At 40.8% G+C, this 17,003-nt stretch overlaps 1 protein-coding gene across 9 annotated transcripts in view; it reads left to right on the top strand.

Annotated features, from left to right (window-relative positions):
- Positions 1 to 17,003, top strand: part of LOC105483613 (sulfatase 1) — a 193,325-nt gene that overhangs the window by 112,124 nt on the left and 64,198 nt on the right. For 6 of the 9 annotated variants that reach the window (XM_011744576.2, XM_011744580.3, XM_011744575.2 and 3 more), the window contains exons 6-7: positions 8,902 to 9,053; positions 11,499 to 11,668. In XM_011744576.2, coding sequence (XP_011742878.2) covers positions 8,902 to 9,053; positions 11,499 to 11,668 — 322 coding nt within the window. Of the gene's footprint in view, positions 1 to 8,901; positions 9,054 to 9,906; positions 9,990 to 11,498; positions 11,669 to 17,003 lie in introns of those variants that run through there. The other 3 variants (XM_071068132.1, XM_011744578.2, XM_011744577.3) reach the window with 2 other exon arrangements.

The raw sequence follows: 17,003 nt of genomic DNA, 5'->3' as shown, positions 1-17,003 counted from the left end.
TACAGAGAGTGCCTTATCTGAGTGTGTTTTCTCACATTAGTGATTTAAATTTATAGCACCTTTCGTCTGAGGACTCTAAAGCAATTTGCAAATCCATCAAACATCCCTGTAGAGTTCATAGACGGCAGATGTACTTGGCTCTGTTTTATAACTGAGGTGGAGCTTTCAAACATTGTGTGACCAGCTCAGAAACAGAATCAGAGGCAGTTCCCTAATACCTGGTTCCTGATTTTAACCATCAAATTGTGTTTTGTTTATGGGAAGTGTTGTGTGAAATCAGTGCCTTTCACCTCCCAGGTTCCCTGTAATGTAATCCCTAGTAGCAAACTTGGAACTGGAATGATTGGGACTCTCACATATCCAGAGTGATGTGGATGACATTTGTCATAAGAAATAGAGATTGAGGGTGAGACAGGGCCCTGCCAGGACTTAGAGCAGTCAACTAGGGTTTGCTAACTTGTTTCAGGGCTAAATTAGGAAGGGCAAGAAACAAGGGAATTCGATTTTGCCATTATCTCACCTAATTCCTAGGGCAATCTTGAAAGAAAGGAATTCCCCATGTTACTAATGAAAAAACCGAGACTCAGAAAGGCTAATTGTCTATGGTCATGAGCTAGTCAGTGATGGAATGAACCCAACACATCTGACTCCAAAGTCTTTCCTCTGTTCATTGTTTTATTTATTTATGTAATGATTCTATCCTGCCTCATTCCAAAATGCCTTCCAGAGATACAGACGTTAGAGGCTACAGACCCATAAGGACCCTGGAAAACAGAAGCAAAGAGTAGAACTAGTTAAAGTCAAGGTGAATATTGCTGTACAAACTGCTTGCTGTAGGGAAAGGTGGAATATTTAGAACTCAGCATCCAGATGGTAAGAGCAAAAACGGAAACACCATCCATTGTAAAGTTCACCGAGTCACCGGGATAAAAACAATTCAGTTGCCTGTAAGCATAATGTTTCCTGGTACTTGCTTTGGTTATACTATGCTGTATCCACCCTAAGAGGGATTGAGAGAGTTTAATTAAAACTGAAAGATAATTTAGTTCCATTTCCTTATTTTTAGAGGAGCAAATTTACCCCCACAAGAATAAAGTGACCGAAGTGGCAGATCTGACTGACGTTCTAATGGGAGGAGTGGGCACTGGGACCTTAGTCTTCAGGGCTCTCTCCAGTGTGCTGATCAAACCTCAAGAATCAGGTCTGGGATGAAACTGTGTACACACCGGAAGGCTTACGTGTTACCTCAATGGGCTGTCACTTTTTTGTGCAGCCCAAGGATTTTGTTTCAGTCGATGTCTTCTCCAGGGAAAATAGATTTGCTCCTGGAAGCTAAGTCTGATTCTAAACCTTTTCCCCGGGGTTTAGACACTTAGGTAATAATACAATTTATAGTGAGTCATCCTCCAAAATAAAAGGAATTCTTTAAGGGAAATAAAGACTTTTACAAAACCTTAGTTAAGAGTAGAAAAAGGGGCCGGGTGAGGTAGCTCACACCTGTAATCCCAGCACTTTGGGAGGCCGAGGCGGGCGGATCACAAGGTCAGGAGATCAAGACCATCCTGGCTATCACAGTGAAACCCCGTCTACTAAAAATACAAAAAATTAGCCAGGCATGGTGGCAGGCGCCTGTGGTCCCAGCTACTCGGGAGGCTGAGGCAGGAGAATAGCGTGAACCCGGGAGGCAGAGCTTGCAGTGAGCCAAGATCGTGCCACTGTACTCCAGCCTGGGCAACAGAGCGAGACTCTGTCTCAAAAAAAAAAAAAAAAAAGGGTAGGAAAACGATAATATGGGCTCAGGAAAACAAATCTTGATTTGCCTATTAGTAAATCAGAAAAAATAAAAATTGGGGCTGGGTGCAGTGGTTCACACCTGTAATCCCAGCACTTTGGGAGGCTGAGATGGGCGGATCACCTGAGGTCAGCAGTTTGAGCCTGGCCAAAATAGTGAAACCCCATCTCTACTGAAAATACAGAAATTAGCCGGGTGTGTTGGTGCGTGCTTGTAATCCCAGCAACTCAGGAGGCTGAGGCAGGAGAATCACTTGCACCCAGGAGGCAGAGGTTGCAGTGAGCCGAGATCGCACCATTGCGCTCCAGCCTGGGCAACAAAGCGAGACTCTGTCTCCAAAAAAAAAAAAAAAAAAATGGAAAACTGAAATGGCAGTGATAGAGATCTCTATGATTTAAATGTATCCTTGATGGGAAAACATTGCAGTATCTCAGACAATTAGGAAATAAATATGTCTTCATGACAATAGTTATTGACCCAACCATGGACAACAACCCATTTGAAAATACACAAGTACACACAAGTGGCAGGAATCTTAGAAAATTAAGAGAATTGGTAGGTAGGTATTAAACCAATGTAATTATTTATGAGATACTAAACTAGTAGGGAGAAAGTCAATGTTTTTTGACTTTTATTGTTTTATTTTATTGTTTTCCTAATAATGAATTTATTATTTGGAACATTTAGCTACAAACCTAAGAAAAATAATGAGGGAAACTGAAATATGTACTATACATAAATATCCATCTAGAGAGTAAGTTTTACGTAGAATAACTCAGAGAAGACAAATTACTAAGGGGCTTATTTTGGGAGGCGTCCAGAATCCATGGATTTAAATGAATTAAATTAATCCAGTATTATATTTACCATTGTATGACATGAGTTTTCTCTTTCAGAACTGAGGCATATTTTTGGACTGGCTATAGCCTAAATTTTTCTAACTTTACTCATGGAAAATATGAGTCTATGAGAGCTTGAATGTTCAAGAAGGGGAAAATGCAGTAACATGTCTGCTGCACTTCATATTCCGACAAGTGAAATAGGAATGAGATTGGATTATCTATCATCAAAATGAATATCCTGCCTGAAATCAGCTCCAAAAAAATTAACATAAATTTATTATGAGGATATCAACATTAATATAAAACCTGGCATAGGTTTTAAGGTAAAAATAATTATCCATGGTTGAGAGATAGCATTAAGTATTTAACGAAAAAAAACTGAAGCAAAATCGAGAAGATCATAGATTTGTTTTGAGGACTTGGACAGGCCAGTTTTCCAATCTGTACGATGCAGAGATTGGCCTAGAATGATTCCTAAGTTTTCTTTCTTGCCCGAAATTACTGTATGTTATAACTTTATTATACTCATGGTAATTATAATATTGATTCATTTAACAGTTGTGGTATTCTATTACAATCCTAACACATGGTACATAAAATCACATATGAGTTAAATCTTAATCACATGCATTCTAACTCATGTCACTGAGGTAGAACGGACAATATTTAATAGACATCTGCAATAAATCTTTTTGTGAAGAATTCCTTTGTAATAAATCAAAATCATAGGCCTTAGTTCTGAAAAAGAAAAATTATGTCAAATAATGGTAAATACAATATTGGATCAAAAATTTTTTTGTCTTTTTACGTTACAAAATTTATGTTACTTATAGCAAGTATACTTATTCTCTAATATAAGATGTTTTTAAATGTAGAGTTCACTTAAAGTAAGACAAACTAATATTCTTAATTTTATTATGATGTAGATTCTTGATAAGTACATAAACATAAGATACCTCATATATTTGTTAAACCACAGTGTGCCTGGAACATACTAGACATTGGGTTGAAGACATTTAAAGTAAGATTCCTGTCTTCACTATATTTACAATCTGGTTTGGGAAACCAGACTGCTGTATACAAACTGACATTAATCATAATTTTAACTTGGTTCAAAATTATATTTATAGTTACTACCATGAAATCCCATCACCCTAAGTCTATCAATTAAATGGATTAAAATTTCAATATATCTTTTGATACATTAAATAATATTTGACTTTTCTGCAGCATCAGATCTTCGGGTTAGTTACTATTGCTGGCTTTAAAATAAATGCCTTGGCTTCAGACAGTTCCAGGACATTTTTCTAAGCATTATGGAACAGGTTGTCCTAGACAGAAGTAGCGTGGTCTAAAGCCAACAATAATTACAATCAGGTCTTCTGATCTTTCTCCCTGCCTCCCAACCCCCACCACCTTCTTAAACAGCTGTGAAGGGGAAGTGCTTAATGGTGTCCAAAAAAAAAGAGGATGGGTGAATGGCATGTTAGCGATGTATTCAGATAGCAGGAATTGAATTGAATTGCCAATGCCGAAGGATAGAAAAACGATGAACTATATGTAACCTACATGTAGACATAATGGCAATATGGGCAAGAAAGCTAAATTCACCTTAGGAAGGGAGAGATTTAATACATCTGGAGGAAAATAACTAGCAGGCCAGATAATCAATTGCAGAGCGCCGCCCGGAAACATCATGTTGAAAGAGGCCAGGGGTGATTACAAACGAGTCTCAATGTCATAAGGCAACAAAAAGTCCAGAGCAACTGGAGGCCAACAGTGCTGCACCCTGACACCCGGGGCCCCCATCAGCCTTGGGATGAGTGTGATGGGTAAGCGCACATCTGGAATACTGAGTACATTTCTTACGCTCCATTAACATAGAGACACCGAAAACCTGGAGGGAGTTCTGAAGCAAATAGCAAGGACTATTAAAAGACTTGAAGGAATAGTTTATAAGGGAAGGATTAAGTCAAAGGGGAATGCCATGGCAATGGGTAGAAAACAGTACAAAATATCCTACAAAGTAAAACAATGAGGAAAGGGCAGGAATGACGTGGGGAGAGGAAACAAAAAACCCCAACAACGAAGTAACTTAAAGTGCAGAAAAAAAAAATAAAACTAATTAAGCAGAAAAATGTAAGCCAAATGGAGGAGTTTGTTGCCACAAAACAAATAGTAGTGGGGAAGAAAATATGTAACCTCCGAAGAGATATTTTCAAGGGCACAAGTGCAGAACTCTAGTGTGAGATTTCTTTACACTGCAGAATAGAAAATCATTTACTATAAGACAGGGCCAAAAGGACACTGATAATGGTGACGCTAATAACAATATTAGTTGTAGGAGCACTTCACAAGCCCTTGTTTTGTGCCAGGCACTGTTTTCAGTGCTTTACATATGTGTTGATGCATTTAATCCTCGAAACAATCCTGCCACCATTATCGTTATCACCACAGTGGCTTTATAGAAGGGTAGTTGGGGGAGGGAGAAGTTAAGTAACTTGCATGTAGATGGATACCCTAGCAAGTATTAGGGCCAGAATTTGAACCCAAGCAGGCTGGCTCTAGGGTTTATATTCTCAATCACTATGCTTTTTGCCTTTTTGGAAAAAAAAAAAAAAAAAGAGGAGAGAAAAGTGGGATAAACCCGTAGGGATGAGGAGGAGGCCAAGGAAAGCACGGGGCCTGAGGTTGTTAAGTGCAAGCTTTTTGGAAACAGTCCCTTTGAATGTTAGTGGGGTGTGGCCTTGGTCTGCTGCCTGTGGCTCCAAGTCATACTGCATGTTGTTGGAAAAGGAAAATCATCTTGTGGTTCTATGTGAAAAGGTCAGTTCGTCTCTAAGACAGGAATTCCTCATTAGAAGAATTCCTACGACACATAGTCAGCCCAGAAAGAAATCCTGAGTCACCTGATGTGAGACCCTTTGACACTTTGCCCTACACTGATCAACCTGCTCAATGCCCCTGACAGAATCCTTAAGCAGTGGGCACTTGGCTGACTGACGACCTGATTGGTTCACTCATTCACAGAGTCAACAAATAAACATTCATTCAACACACACACATTGCCATATTTCTCAGACTGGAGTCTAGACTCTTTTAAAAATAATGTAATAAGAAATAACAATTTTGGAAACTCTACAGCTCTATTCTATGAAAATGTTTTGAAGGCCAAATCAGCTTTAAAAAATATAATTTGGCTGAGCGCGGCGGCTCATGCCTGTAATCCCAGCACTCTGGGAGGCCTAGGCAGGTGGATCGATCATCTGAGGTCAGGAGTTCGAGACCAACCTGACCAGTATGGTAAAACCCCATCTCTACTTAAAAAAAAAAGAAAAAAAAATTAGCCTGGTGTGGTGGCATGCACCTGTAGTCCTAGCCACTTGGGAGTCTGAGACAGGAGAATCGCTTGAACCTGGGAGGCAGAGGTTGCAGTGAGCCGAGATCACGCCACTGTACTCTAACCTGGGCAATAGGGTGAGACTCCATCTCAAAAAAATAAATAAGATAATTCAAGCAAAATCACAAATTTTTAAAAGTCTAGACCTAGTAAAGTCCCCAGAATACATTGGGTTCATGAACCCAAGTTCAAGAAACAAAAAGGTTGGAGCCCTGAACTGTGTGCAAGGATGGAGAGTGCCTCAGAGACAAGGCAGAGGCAATGTTTGCCCTCAAAAAGCTTATAGTCTAGCAGGTATTCAGCTTCTATATGAATATGACTATACCACAATGGAGAAAGGGAAGATGACATTAGAACCACAAAGACAGTGTTGTGGAATTAAGACAGAGACTGTGAGTGAAATGGCATCTATTCTGGCCTTGATATATAAAGAGGCAAATAAAGAGAATTGCACAAGCAAAAATATAGAGGTGGGAACCAGAGAGCAAATAGAGGAAACATTAGCTGGAGAGAGGGACGATTAACAGAGAAATAGGAGATGGGGTTGGAAAGGGAAGGATTTTGTCCAAACTCAAGGTAACTCTGAGGGCAAGCTAGCAGAGTACAGTTGATTCTGCAGTCAGTGAGGGTTATCTGAGATTGCGAGAAGAGGGTGAAGTAACCAGAGCAGGTCCTTGGGAAGATCAATCAGTGGCAATCGGAGTGGAAAGACCCTCCAGCCTCGCTGGGAAAGTCAGTGAGACCATGAGCATCTGTGGGGGGTGGCAAGTTACCAGGGATGGTGGGAGGGATTTGAGCACTGTTTCCAAGGCACACTCAATAGGGGGTGGCAACTGCCCAGCAAGGGGAGTGCAGGAGCAGGCAGAAGGAGAGGAGACTCTGGAGGGCCAAACACGGTTCATGGAGGGTGATTATGCCATTCAGAGGAATGGAGTAAAGCTGAAAGGGAAAACCGGTAATTCCATTTTAGGTAATGGCATTAGGAAGCAAGTAAAACATTCAGATGGAGGAATTCTACAGGTACAGATGCTCCTTGACTTACGATGGGGTCACATCCCCATAAACCCATCATAAGTTGAAAATATGGTAAGTCAAAAGTACGTTTAATATACCGAACCTACCGAACACCAGAGCTTAGCTTAGCCCAGTCTAACTTAAATGTGCTCAGAACACTTATATTAGCCTACAGTTGGGCAAAATCATCGAACACAAAGCCAATAGGCTTGTAATAAAGTACTGAATATCTCATAGGGTTGATTGAGTACTGTCCTGAATGCATACCAATTTTACACCACTGTAAATGTGAAAATCTTCAATTGAACCATCACAGGTCAGGGACCATCTGTAGTTGTATATCAAAGATAAAAGCAAGCTAACTAGCTATCCCATAGAGACACCAAAACTATGTACATTAAGTTTAAAATTCAGAATGTGTGTTTTCAGACCAATGTCAATAAAGTGCCCCAGTTCTAGAATTCGTTTCTATTATCCCAAGCCAGTCTTCCAGGAACTACTTTTTTTACCATGGATGTAAGCAAGGGCACCTATAAAATCTGTTTAAGGAAGCCAGGAAATGGCTTTGACACGGAAGGCGTCTGGCAACAGCTTTATAACATCAGAAAAACTAACACTTGCCTACATACGTGTATGTATGTATAGGGATGTGTGTTTGTGTGTACACGCACATATATACATACACGCACACATGCATATACCTACACAGATATATATAAAATAAAATTTTCTCTGGCCCTTTCTACTTGAAGGGAAAGCTATGTGTGTGTCTAGAGTGACCAAACATTTAGGTTTACCCAGAATCGTGCTTGTTTATACCAGATTTTCTGTAATTACAATTACAAATAGCATCCTCTTTCTCTCTCAAAACTATTCCAATACATTTATGACTACCATTCGGCTAGTTTGTAATGCATTTTTCACTTCAAGAATGAACTCATATTGTTCCCGGAATCCCAGCTTCTTCTTTTCTTCCCATACCCCTCTCCTGTCATCATCTTTTGCAGAAGACCAAATTTCTATTCACCCTCTCAGAAAGACCCAGTCAGCCCCGTGGCACAGTGGTCTTTCTTGGAAGTGACATGACAAAGTTATAAATGTGAAGGCCTTCCAGTGGCTTTTTTAGTGAACTATGTTGTCTTCATGCCACATATACTTCTACTATACTATAATTCTATGAAAATTAGTAATCTATATAGTAACTTTATGTTGAGAGAATTTTTATTATCAATAATAGATATATACATTCATAAAATACATGTAACATAAACACCCATTACATACTATACATGTGATATAAAACCTGACCATATCCCATAAAAATGGAGTTTACCATGGTTCCCTAGTTTAGAAAATTTGTACTTTCTGGATATGTAAAAACAAAAACAAGCTTTTCAATAGTGTTTTTATAATTCACAATTCTCAAATAGTAAGTTAGAAAACTTATCACAAAGACTGAACTTTCAGTTCTCCAACTCTTGCCCAGTGGTTGCATTCCAAATCTCACGCTACTTCTCTGATTGTTTCATCAACTTAACAAAAGGGCATAGCCTGATTTTACTGCAGTAAGACCATAAGAAATAAATGCACCCAGAGTGCTGTGATCATTATGATGCTTTCATTGAGCTGTAATCCAGGTACTTGGATATGACTTCTATTTATTTTTTAAAAATGTGTTTATGTCACTTTGCCAAAAGATTGGAGTATTATACTAATGTCATTTTGGCATTCACATTACCTAGGCCAACTTTTGTTTTACCATCTCTTTTACAAGTCATAATTTTATACTTATCCATTTATTTAGGATTAATCATTTTACATGAAAAAAAATAATTCTTTTTTTCCCACTGCAGCCTTTTTTGGAAAATACCTCAATGAATATAATGGCAGCTACATCCCCCCTGGGTGGCGAGAATGGCTTGGATTAATCAAGAATTCTCGCTTCTATAATTACACTGTTTGTCGCAATGGCATCAAAGAAAAGCATGGATTTGATTATGCAAAGGTAATTTTCAGGCACTTTTACACTGCATCAATTTACTTTGTGCATAATGGGGAAAAGCCATTTTCAGTGAGTTAAACTATCCACAAGATTGGCTTTCTATGTTCTCACAATGTTAGCATGAGAAATGTTAAGGTAATTTTAAACTCTAGGCAAGGAAAAGACTCTCAAGGAACGCTGCCTTTGTGTAGTGATTTCCCTCATTAGGATGAAAGGCAATCAGGCTTTGATGAAAGTATCATCAAGAAAATCAGAATTCTCTGCTCTGTCTTGTGATAATTTTTGTCCCCCTAGCTGCCCTGGACCCAACCAGGGACTTGTCCACACAATCAAGTGTTCATCTTATACTGTTTTACTTTTCATTGGGACAAAAGTATATTTTGTCTGTGGCTTCAGATTTAGGCACAAGCATAAGAGCAAATAAATATAATAATTAAAGGTTGAAAAACCACATTCCTTGTTTTTACTCCTGTTCTGACCAAGCTTTTATGTGACAAGGATACCTGCCCTACCACAGCAAGCGTCCACAAAAGTCTCTAATGCTATCAATTCTAGGATTTTCAAATCAGTTCAGAGAAACTGAAATCAATGTCCTATGGTTCTTTGACAAATGGGTTCTAGTTTTGACTTAAAAATTCACAAAGATTTTGTGATAGCTGACTTACGTTTAAATTTTTTTCAAATCATAAGAATAAAGGGGAAAATATCTTTGAATTTAGCCTGCTAATTTGCCTAAAATATCCCCTTCCCTTCCAGCCATACCCATCTCTTCTTCATTTATATAAAAGAAGCTGAGAATCTGCTCTATCTAGCAACCTCTCCCAACAGGCTAGATCACTTGGTAGAAATCGGAAGGAGAGAACTTGATTTAATGTTGGCATATTGCTGTCTTTTTGCTTGGCCTGATTTGAGCACAAGGGACTTGGTGGGAGATAAGATGTAAGTCCGGCTCCTTCATACCCTTCAGAAAACAATGAATGCAAATGAATTCATAAACATTGCTAATAGGCTTCCAAACTCATGAAAGTTAAAAGTTAGCATAGACCTTGGAGGCAAATTTGAGCAATATCCTCATTTGCAAAAATGAGAAAAAAGCATTCTAGAGTGGCTCAACCACTCATCCTAGTTCATATCCCCGGCTGTGGATACAATCATCGCATGCAAATGGTGCAGACCATGTGCACTAATTGTCACTGCTCTCCTTTGCTGTCTGTAGGGATGCTTTTCATGCTCCTTGTTCAAGTTATTAACCTTTCTTTCCCTGTTGTCCTAAAGAGAGCAAAGTAATCAAGATTCTCTCCAAATACTAAATCAGCGTAACTTGTTCATTATCACAGCTGATTAAGTGTCAAAGACAACTGTGTCTGAAAAGAATATATATATTTTTTCAGTGAGGAAAAGAATGAAACAGACACCCCCTTGGAAGAGGAAGGAGATAGCCTGTAGAGTTGCCCTAACAATGACATGTGACACACACCATCCCTCTGATACTGCTTTTGCAGCTGTTCTGGTCCTTAAATCTACAACATGTGATTAGCCATGCCTGGGAGGCTTCAACATTTGCAAATATTGCCTAAACACTTTCTGAATAAAGTTTATACTGGAGCTCCAAGCCAATGACACACACTTAAAAAAAGCAGGTGGTTTAAGTTTTCATCTTTTCTTTCCTTTTTACTCCATTTCCTCCCTCCCTCTTACAGACCTGCATCAGCCCCCCTGACTGTGGGTTAAGTCATTTTATTAGCAAGTCAGACTCTAATCCCAGCAGCTGTATTGCTTTAGTTGTGCAATTAACACAGTATAATCTGCAGGAAATCAACTGCTCCCTATTCTAGTGTTTCAAGTAAATTAACTGATCAAATGTTACAGCTTTTCCCTGTGCTCCCAGATTTTGGCCATGACTTTGATTAGTGATTATTGTAATTCCCACAGGTGGATTTTTCATTTGAAGAAAATATATTTTCTTGTGTTTGCGTATTTGTGTGCGTGTGTGTATGTGTGTGTGTGTGTTCTGCAACTGTAAATTTGAAGTGGGCGTGGGTGTTTCCTGCCCTTAAAGTAATTAAATTTTTTGCCAAGGAATTACATCAATGAAACCTGAGACTGAAATATGTATCTGGTGTTTCATGTGTTCTAGTGCTTTTATTGCCAGATTAATCATTATCTTGGGCAAACACGACTTGACTTTTTTTCCCCATTGCTAAGTTGTATATTACTTAAAATCCATTTTTCACATGTTACCAAGCTAGCAACCCTAGAAAACAACTGGCAGCTGATTTTCTCTATTATCGAAGATGTTTGGCTGCCTTGGGAGGTGCAGCCTTCCTTCCTGCTGTAGACCTTACCACTTCATGCAGTGAATTGCTTCTGGGGAAAGCAGTTATTCAAATGTGATCTGATGAATGTCACCTTTTGTAATTTTTGTTTTGTGTCAAATGTATGTTTCAGGACTACTTCACAGACTTAATCACTAACGAGAGCATTAATTACTTCAAAATGTCTAAGAGAATGTATCCCCATAGGCCCGTAATGATGGTGATCAGCCACGCTGCGCCCCATGGCCCCGAGGACTCGGCCCCACAGTTTTCTAAACTGTACCCCAATGCTTCCCAACACATGTAAGTAATAAACTCAACCTGCGACCTGCCGAACATGCCTTTCCCTTTTCTCCTCGCCCCACTCCTCCCCTTTATCCTGTTTCCTTCCACCCTGTGTATCCACAAGGCTTCCTTCATGAAAGGATAACTTAAGTGCAGACCATGGAACAGGCGGAGCCGCTGAGCCTGAAAGAAAGCGCCTTATCTGGGTGGTTTGAGGAGGAATCACATTTCCAGCATTTACAAGTAGCTAAATAGAAAGGAAGAGACGCACATAGAGTGAATGGGGGCAAGTTTTACAAGAGTTTCCTTTCGTTGTCTTAAATAATATTCGTGTGTCTGATCTAATAATAACGATGATCAAATAGTATGCTTTTCATAGCTACACAGTGGGGACCCCTGGTCTGGTTATAGAAACATGGGTTTATTTTCCAGGCAAATACTGTAGCAGCTTTGCTGCAGATGTGCGATTAGAATTCCTGCAGAAGGCAACTTAAGTGTCTTGCCCAAGAGGGCTTCTCAGGTCACAGCTTTAAAATAACCTGATTTTTTTTTTAAAAGAGGCAAGAGTCTTGGAGATGGGGGAGGTGGGAAGGCACAAGGGAGAGGGCTGATGGCATGGGGGGATGAGACAGAACAGAGAGCTGTCGTGTGCCACAGTTCTCACCAGACAAAGGTGGAAAAATCTGGATGCTCTGGCAGCAAAGAACATGATTTTGTTGTTCACTCATTTGACACCATTTCTTCCCAAGCTTTGCCATCAATATTCAGTCTTCCACACAGAGCAGTGGAGTTGGCTCTGTGTCTGCTGAAAGCCTGACCATTAGGGAGACAGGGAACAGAAAATTGGTATCTGTTTCCTATATTGTGAAACCTCCAAAATTGGTTCTTAATCTATTTGTACTTAAATATCATCTCTTTTCATCCACTCTGGTTATTAGCCAAGATTCCAGGCAGAAAGAACCTTATGAAAATAGATAACTAACTACTGCAGGCTCTCTAGTTGCTGGTCACTATACATCCCTAGAGTTTTTATAAAATGTTCTTTTTTTTTTTTTTTTTTTTTTTTTTTTGACAGTCTCGCGCTGTCACCCAGGCTGGAGTGCAGTGGTGCAATCTCAGCTCACTGCAACCTCCGCCTCCTGGGTTCAAACAGTTCTCTGGCCTCAGGTTTCTGAGGAGCTGGGACTACAGGCGCACATCACCACACCTGGCTAATTTTTTGTATTTTTAGTAGAGATGCAGTTCCACCATGTTGGCTAGGCTGGTCTCAAACTCCCCTGACCTCAAATGATCCACCCACTTTGGCCTCCCAAAGTGCTGGGATTGCAGGCATGAGCCACCGCACCCAGCCTTATAAAATATTTTTATTTGTACCTCATTGTAACTAATTGACTTATGACTCTTGGTCAGTGGTACACAGATCATCTCTATATCACGTGACTTAGACTAGAAAGAAGGAGGCCAGAGCTGACTCAGGACAAGAACTAACAATATGAAGCCAGGGTGGGTAACCTACTGAGCATGCCCAGGAACTCAGAGGATGGAAGTGTTTTTTTATTTGTTTGTTTTTGGATTTTTGTTTTCTGAGACAGTTTCGCTCTGTTGCCCAGACTGGAGTTCAGTGGCGCGATCTTGGCTCACTGCAAGCTCCACCTCCTGGGTTCCACGCCATTCTCCTGCCTCAGCCTCCCATGTAGCTGGGACTACAGGCACCCGCCACCACGCCCGGCTAATTTTTTTGTATTTTTAGTAGAGACGGGATTTCACCGTGTTAGCCACATGGAAGTGTTTTAATGCACAAACTATCATCAACAAATCGTGAAAGTTGCCCCAGCACCTGGGAATATAGCTGGGATAAGCCATTATGTTTTGGAGTCTACTCCATGGGCGGATATTTAAGCTTCTGAAGATCTTCCGCTATATATAACTCTGCAACTAAATTCATGAATGAAGCCCATGTGTGACAGTGGCTCTCCATTATAACTCACTTACAAATTTAGTAGCCAACTGATTCAATGAAAGGAAAAAGTCCTGCGGGCTTTTTCAATACCCCCGAACCCCTCTGTTCCCATTTCTGTTGAATCAGAAATCACTTTACCTTTCTTTATTGCATTAGCAGAAACCCAGCCTAAGGTGACTTCCTATAACTGTGAACTTTACAGATGTTCCCCTAAGCTGGAGGAGAAGGGGTTGACAAACCAGAGTGCTTTATGGCTCCTTAAAAGTCAGCCTGCCTTTGAAGCTTTGAGGCAAGGTCCTAAGCCTGTAGGAAAATCAGCCTCAGGTCAAGAGGTTCTGAGAGCTCAGTTGCATGGATTCAATATTGCATGAGGGGAGGGGTCTGCAGAGTTCTCAGGGTCTCAGCAATAGCTTTTTGAAAAGCATCTCTGATTCCAGTAATTAAAAATTCTATTTCATTACACAAATATTCATCGGTGCCACCTGTGACACTATGCAGTCCAGCAGGGATACAGATAAGCATGAGGAAGACATAGTTGCTGACATTTAAGGACTGATGAGCTAAGACAGGGGTTGGCACACTGATACTCCCAGTCCAAACCTAGCTTGCCACCAGTTTTTGTTAATAAAATGTTATTGGCACACAGTCACGCTCATTCATTTATGTATTGTCTGTGGCTGCTTTCACAATACAACAACCAAGTTGAGTAGTTGTGTCAGATGCCATACAGACTGTAAATACTATCTTAGCCTTGATAAAGTGACTTTGCCCCAACCTCTGCTCTAGGGGCAGGATGGGCAAGTGTCCCAATGGCGATATCACCAATAGGGCCAGAAGTGACAAGCACAGAGCAGACATTGGCAGGGCTGCGGAGTGGGGAGGGAGAAGCATTCATATCTTCAAGGGAAACCAGGAAAACTCATGGACCACGACTTTCAAAGTGGGCCTCAAGGATGGGTAAAATTTCTGCAGATGATTGTATAGAGATTGGGTTTCAGGAAGAGAATATGGCAAGGACATGCGGTCACTGTGTAAAGGATGCAATCTAAGATGTGTCCTAGAAACTGCAGAATTGACTACAAAGAAAGCAGCACTGAGGAACAATGCTGCAAAGGGAAACTGTTGCAGAATATTGAGGATGTCAGTGAGTTTGTATGTAACTGCAAGCAGAGAGTCACTGGAGGTTGGGTAGTAACAAAATAGGAGGTGGCTCAGTCATTTCCACGTGCAAATAGATTCAGTAGTTCCTTTTTAGTTCAAATGAACCATCTATTGCCCTTATTTAGTGATTCTGTAAAGTAAAATCTACACAGGGCAGAGTGTGGCCTTAGAGGCTAACAAGCCTGCCTTCCTGTCTCAGCTGCTCTCACTAAGTCTATGGGTGCTTTCTTTAATCTCTGGAAACCTCCACGGTCTCATCTGTTAAATGGAGATAATACTAGCACCTTGATGTGATGTCATGAAGAGAAATTAAGAGAGGCAATGTAGGTAAAGTCCCCACATACAGCCTGGGACATAGAAGCCACTTCATAAGTGTCAATTCTTATTGATGCTTTCTATTGAGAAACTACCAACATTCTATCATTCTTGACCTACAAAAGGGCAATTTCATATGGCTCAACTTAAGGTTTAGGGGAAGCAGTGAGAGAAATGACAACTTGATGCTTGTCCATTGTGACATGACATACCTCTTGACAAGCTAAGACTCACATTGTGATGAGCCTCTCACACCTGCCCATTCCAATGCAATAGACAGGATAAGGACCAATCTGGACTGTGTTATCTTTTCCAGGTGCAAGTATGTGCTATGGGTAAGTGCCAGTTTGGAGAACTCCCTTAGCCACAGGAAATGAAAATTCATATGGTTGGTTGAGGGATTCAGCTTCTCTTTGCTGCTAATCCTTGGGTTTTGTGCACCTAGACTGTGGTCTCCTGCATACCCTGAAAGCCTTGAATTCCTGGCATCTTTGCTGTAAAGGTGTCCCTGGTTGCTGCTGGAGGAAGGGGCTGGAAGGAGTGAGCATGTGCACAGGTTCAGAGTTCAGTCTTCAGACAAAAGGAGTGAGACAAATTGAAGACAAGCTGCCGACGGTAGTGCATGGAGCTACTCAATGACCAGCTTCCTTAGCGAAAACATTAGCAACACATTCAGGCAAAGGGATGCAAGAAGTTAAGTACTTTGCAGAAATATTTGGCAGGCCCTGTGAACACTGCGCAAGAAACCGTAGGTTCTCCCCAGTTGCAGGGATGCAAGTAACGTGAACACTTTCCTTTTGGTCTTCTTCCTTGGTGGTCAGGCATCATTCGGATCGCTTTCATCTGGCATCGGGTTTTAACTATCTGATCCTCTCAGAACTGGGGCGAATGTATCATCTTTCCAAGGTGTTTGCCGTTCCCAACAAAGAGAGGAAGCCAGTTCGCTATTGGCCTGTTAGCTTTACAAATTGATGGTAGAGATTATGCTTACCAAGAAAGAGTGAAAGGGGATTATCGACCTTGTTGACAGGGAAAACAGTTTAATCAAATGGTAACTCAGCTACTCATAGCCACTGAGAAATCTGAGGAAGCCTCCGTCATAATAACACACATAATAATCCTATTACTAGAAAGCCCTGCACTCTGGCTAAGACTCTACTCTACTTTTCAGTAACTTACTTCCCCAGAACCTCCATAGGGATGCAATTCCTTCACCCCTGCTTTAATGTACTTCTCTCTCCCCGCCTCAGTGATGTCATGATACACACCTGTGGACAAAAGCCGTGACAGGGAAGGAGATGCCACTTACCTCCCCGGTGATTCTATAGGAAACTAAGGGACCTCCTTATCACCCTTCTACGAACTATGCCCCTGTCAACTTTGAAAATTTGTTGTTGTTGTTGTTATTCCAATTTTTTTTTTTTTTTTTTTTTTTTGAGATGGAGTTTCACTCTTGTTGCATAGGCTGGAGTGCAACGGCATGATCTCGGCTCACCACAACCTCTGCCTCCCGGGTTCAAACCGTTCTCCTGCCTCAGCCTCCCGAGTAGCTGGAATTACAGGCATGCACCACCACGCTCGGCTAATCTTGTATTTTTAGTAGAAACGGGTTTTCTCCTTGTAGGTCGGGCTGGTCTTGAACTCCCGACCTCAGGTGATCCGCCCGCCTCCGCCTCCCAAAGTGCTGGGATTGCAGGCATGAGCCAGCACACCTGGCCTGTTATTCCAATTTAACAGTTCTTTCTTCCCATACCTATAAATGTGTGTGACTGTGTGTGTGTGCATGTACACTCACACACACACAAATACACAAGTTCAAGTGAAATCTAAACTCTTGGTAGAACAGTCCGTGTGCACTAATTTGCAAGAGTTGTTGTGAAGGTAGAGCTTTTGAATAAACATAGATGTCAAAGGGAA

The sequence above is a fragment of the Macaca nemestrina genome, chromosome 8, assembly GCF_043159975.1.
Source record: "Macaca nemestrina isolate mMacNem1 chromosome 8, mMacNem.hap1, whole genome shotgun sequence".
Classification (NCBI taxonomy): Eukaryota; Metazoa; Chordata; class Mammalia; order Primates; family Cercopithecidae; genus Macaca; species Macaca nemestrina.
This window is presented reverse-complemented; position numbering and strand designations above follow the sequence as displayed.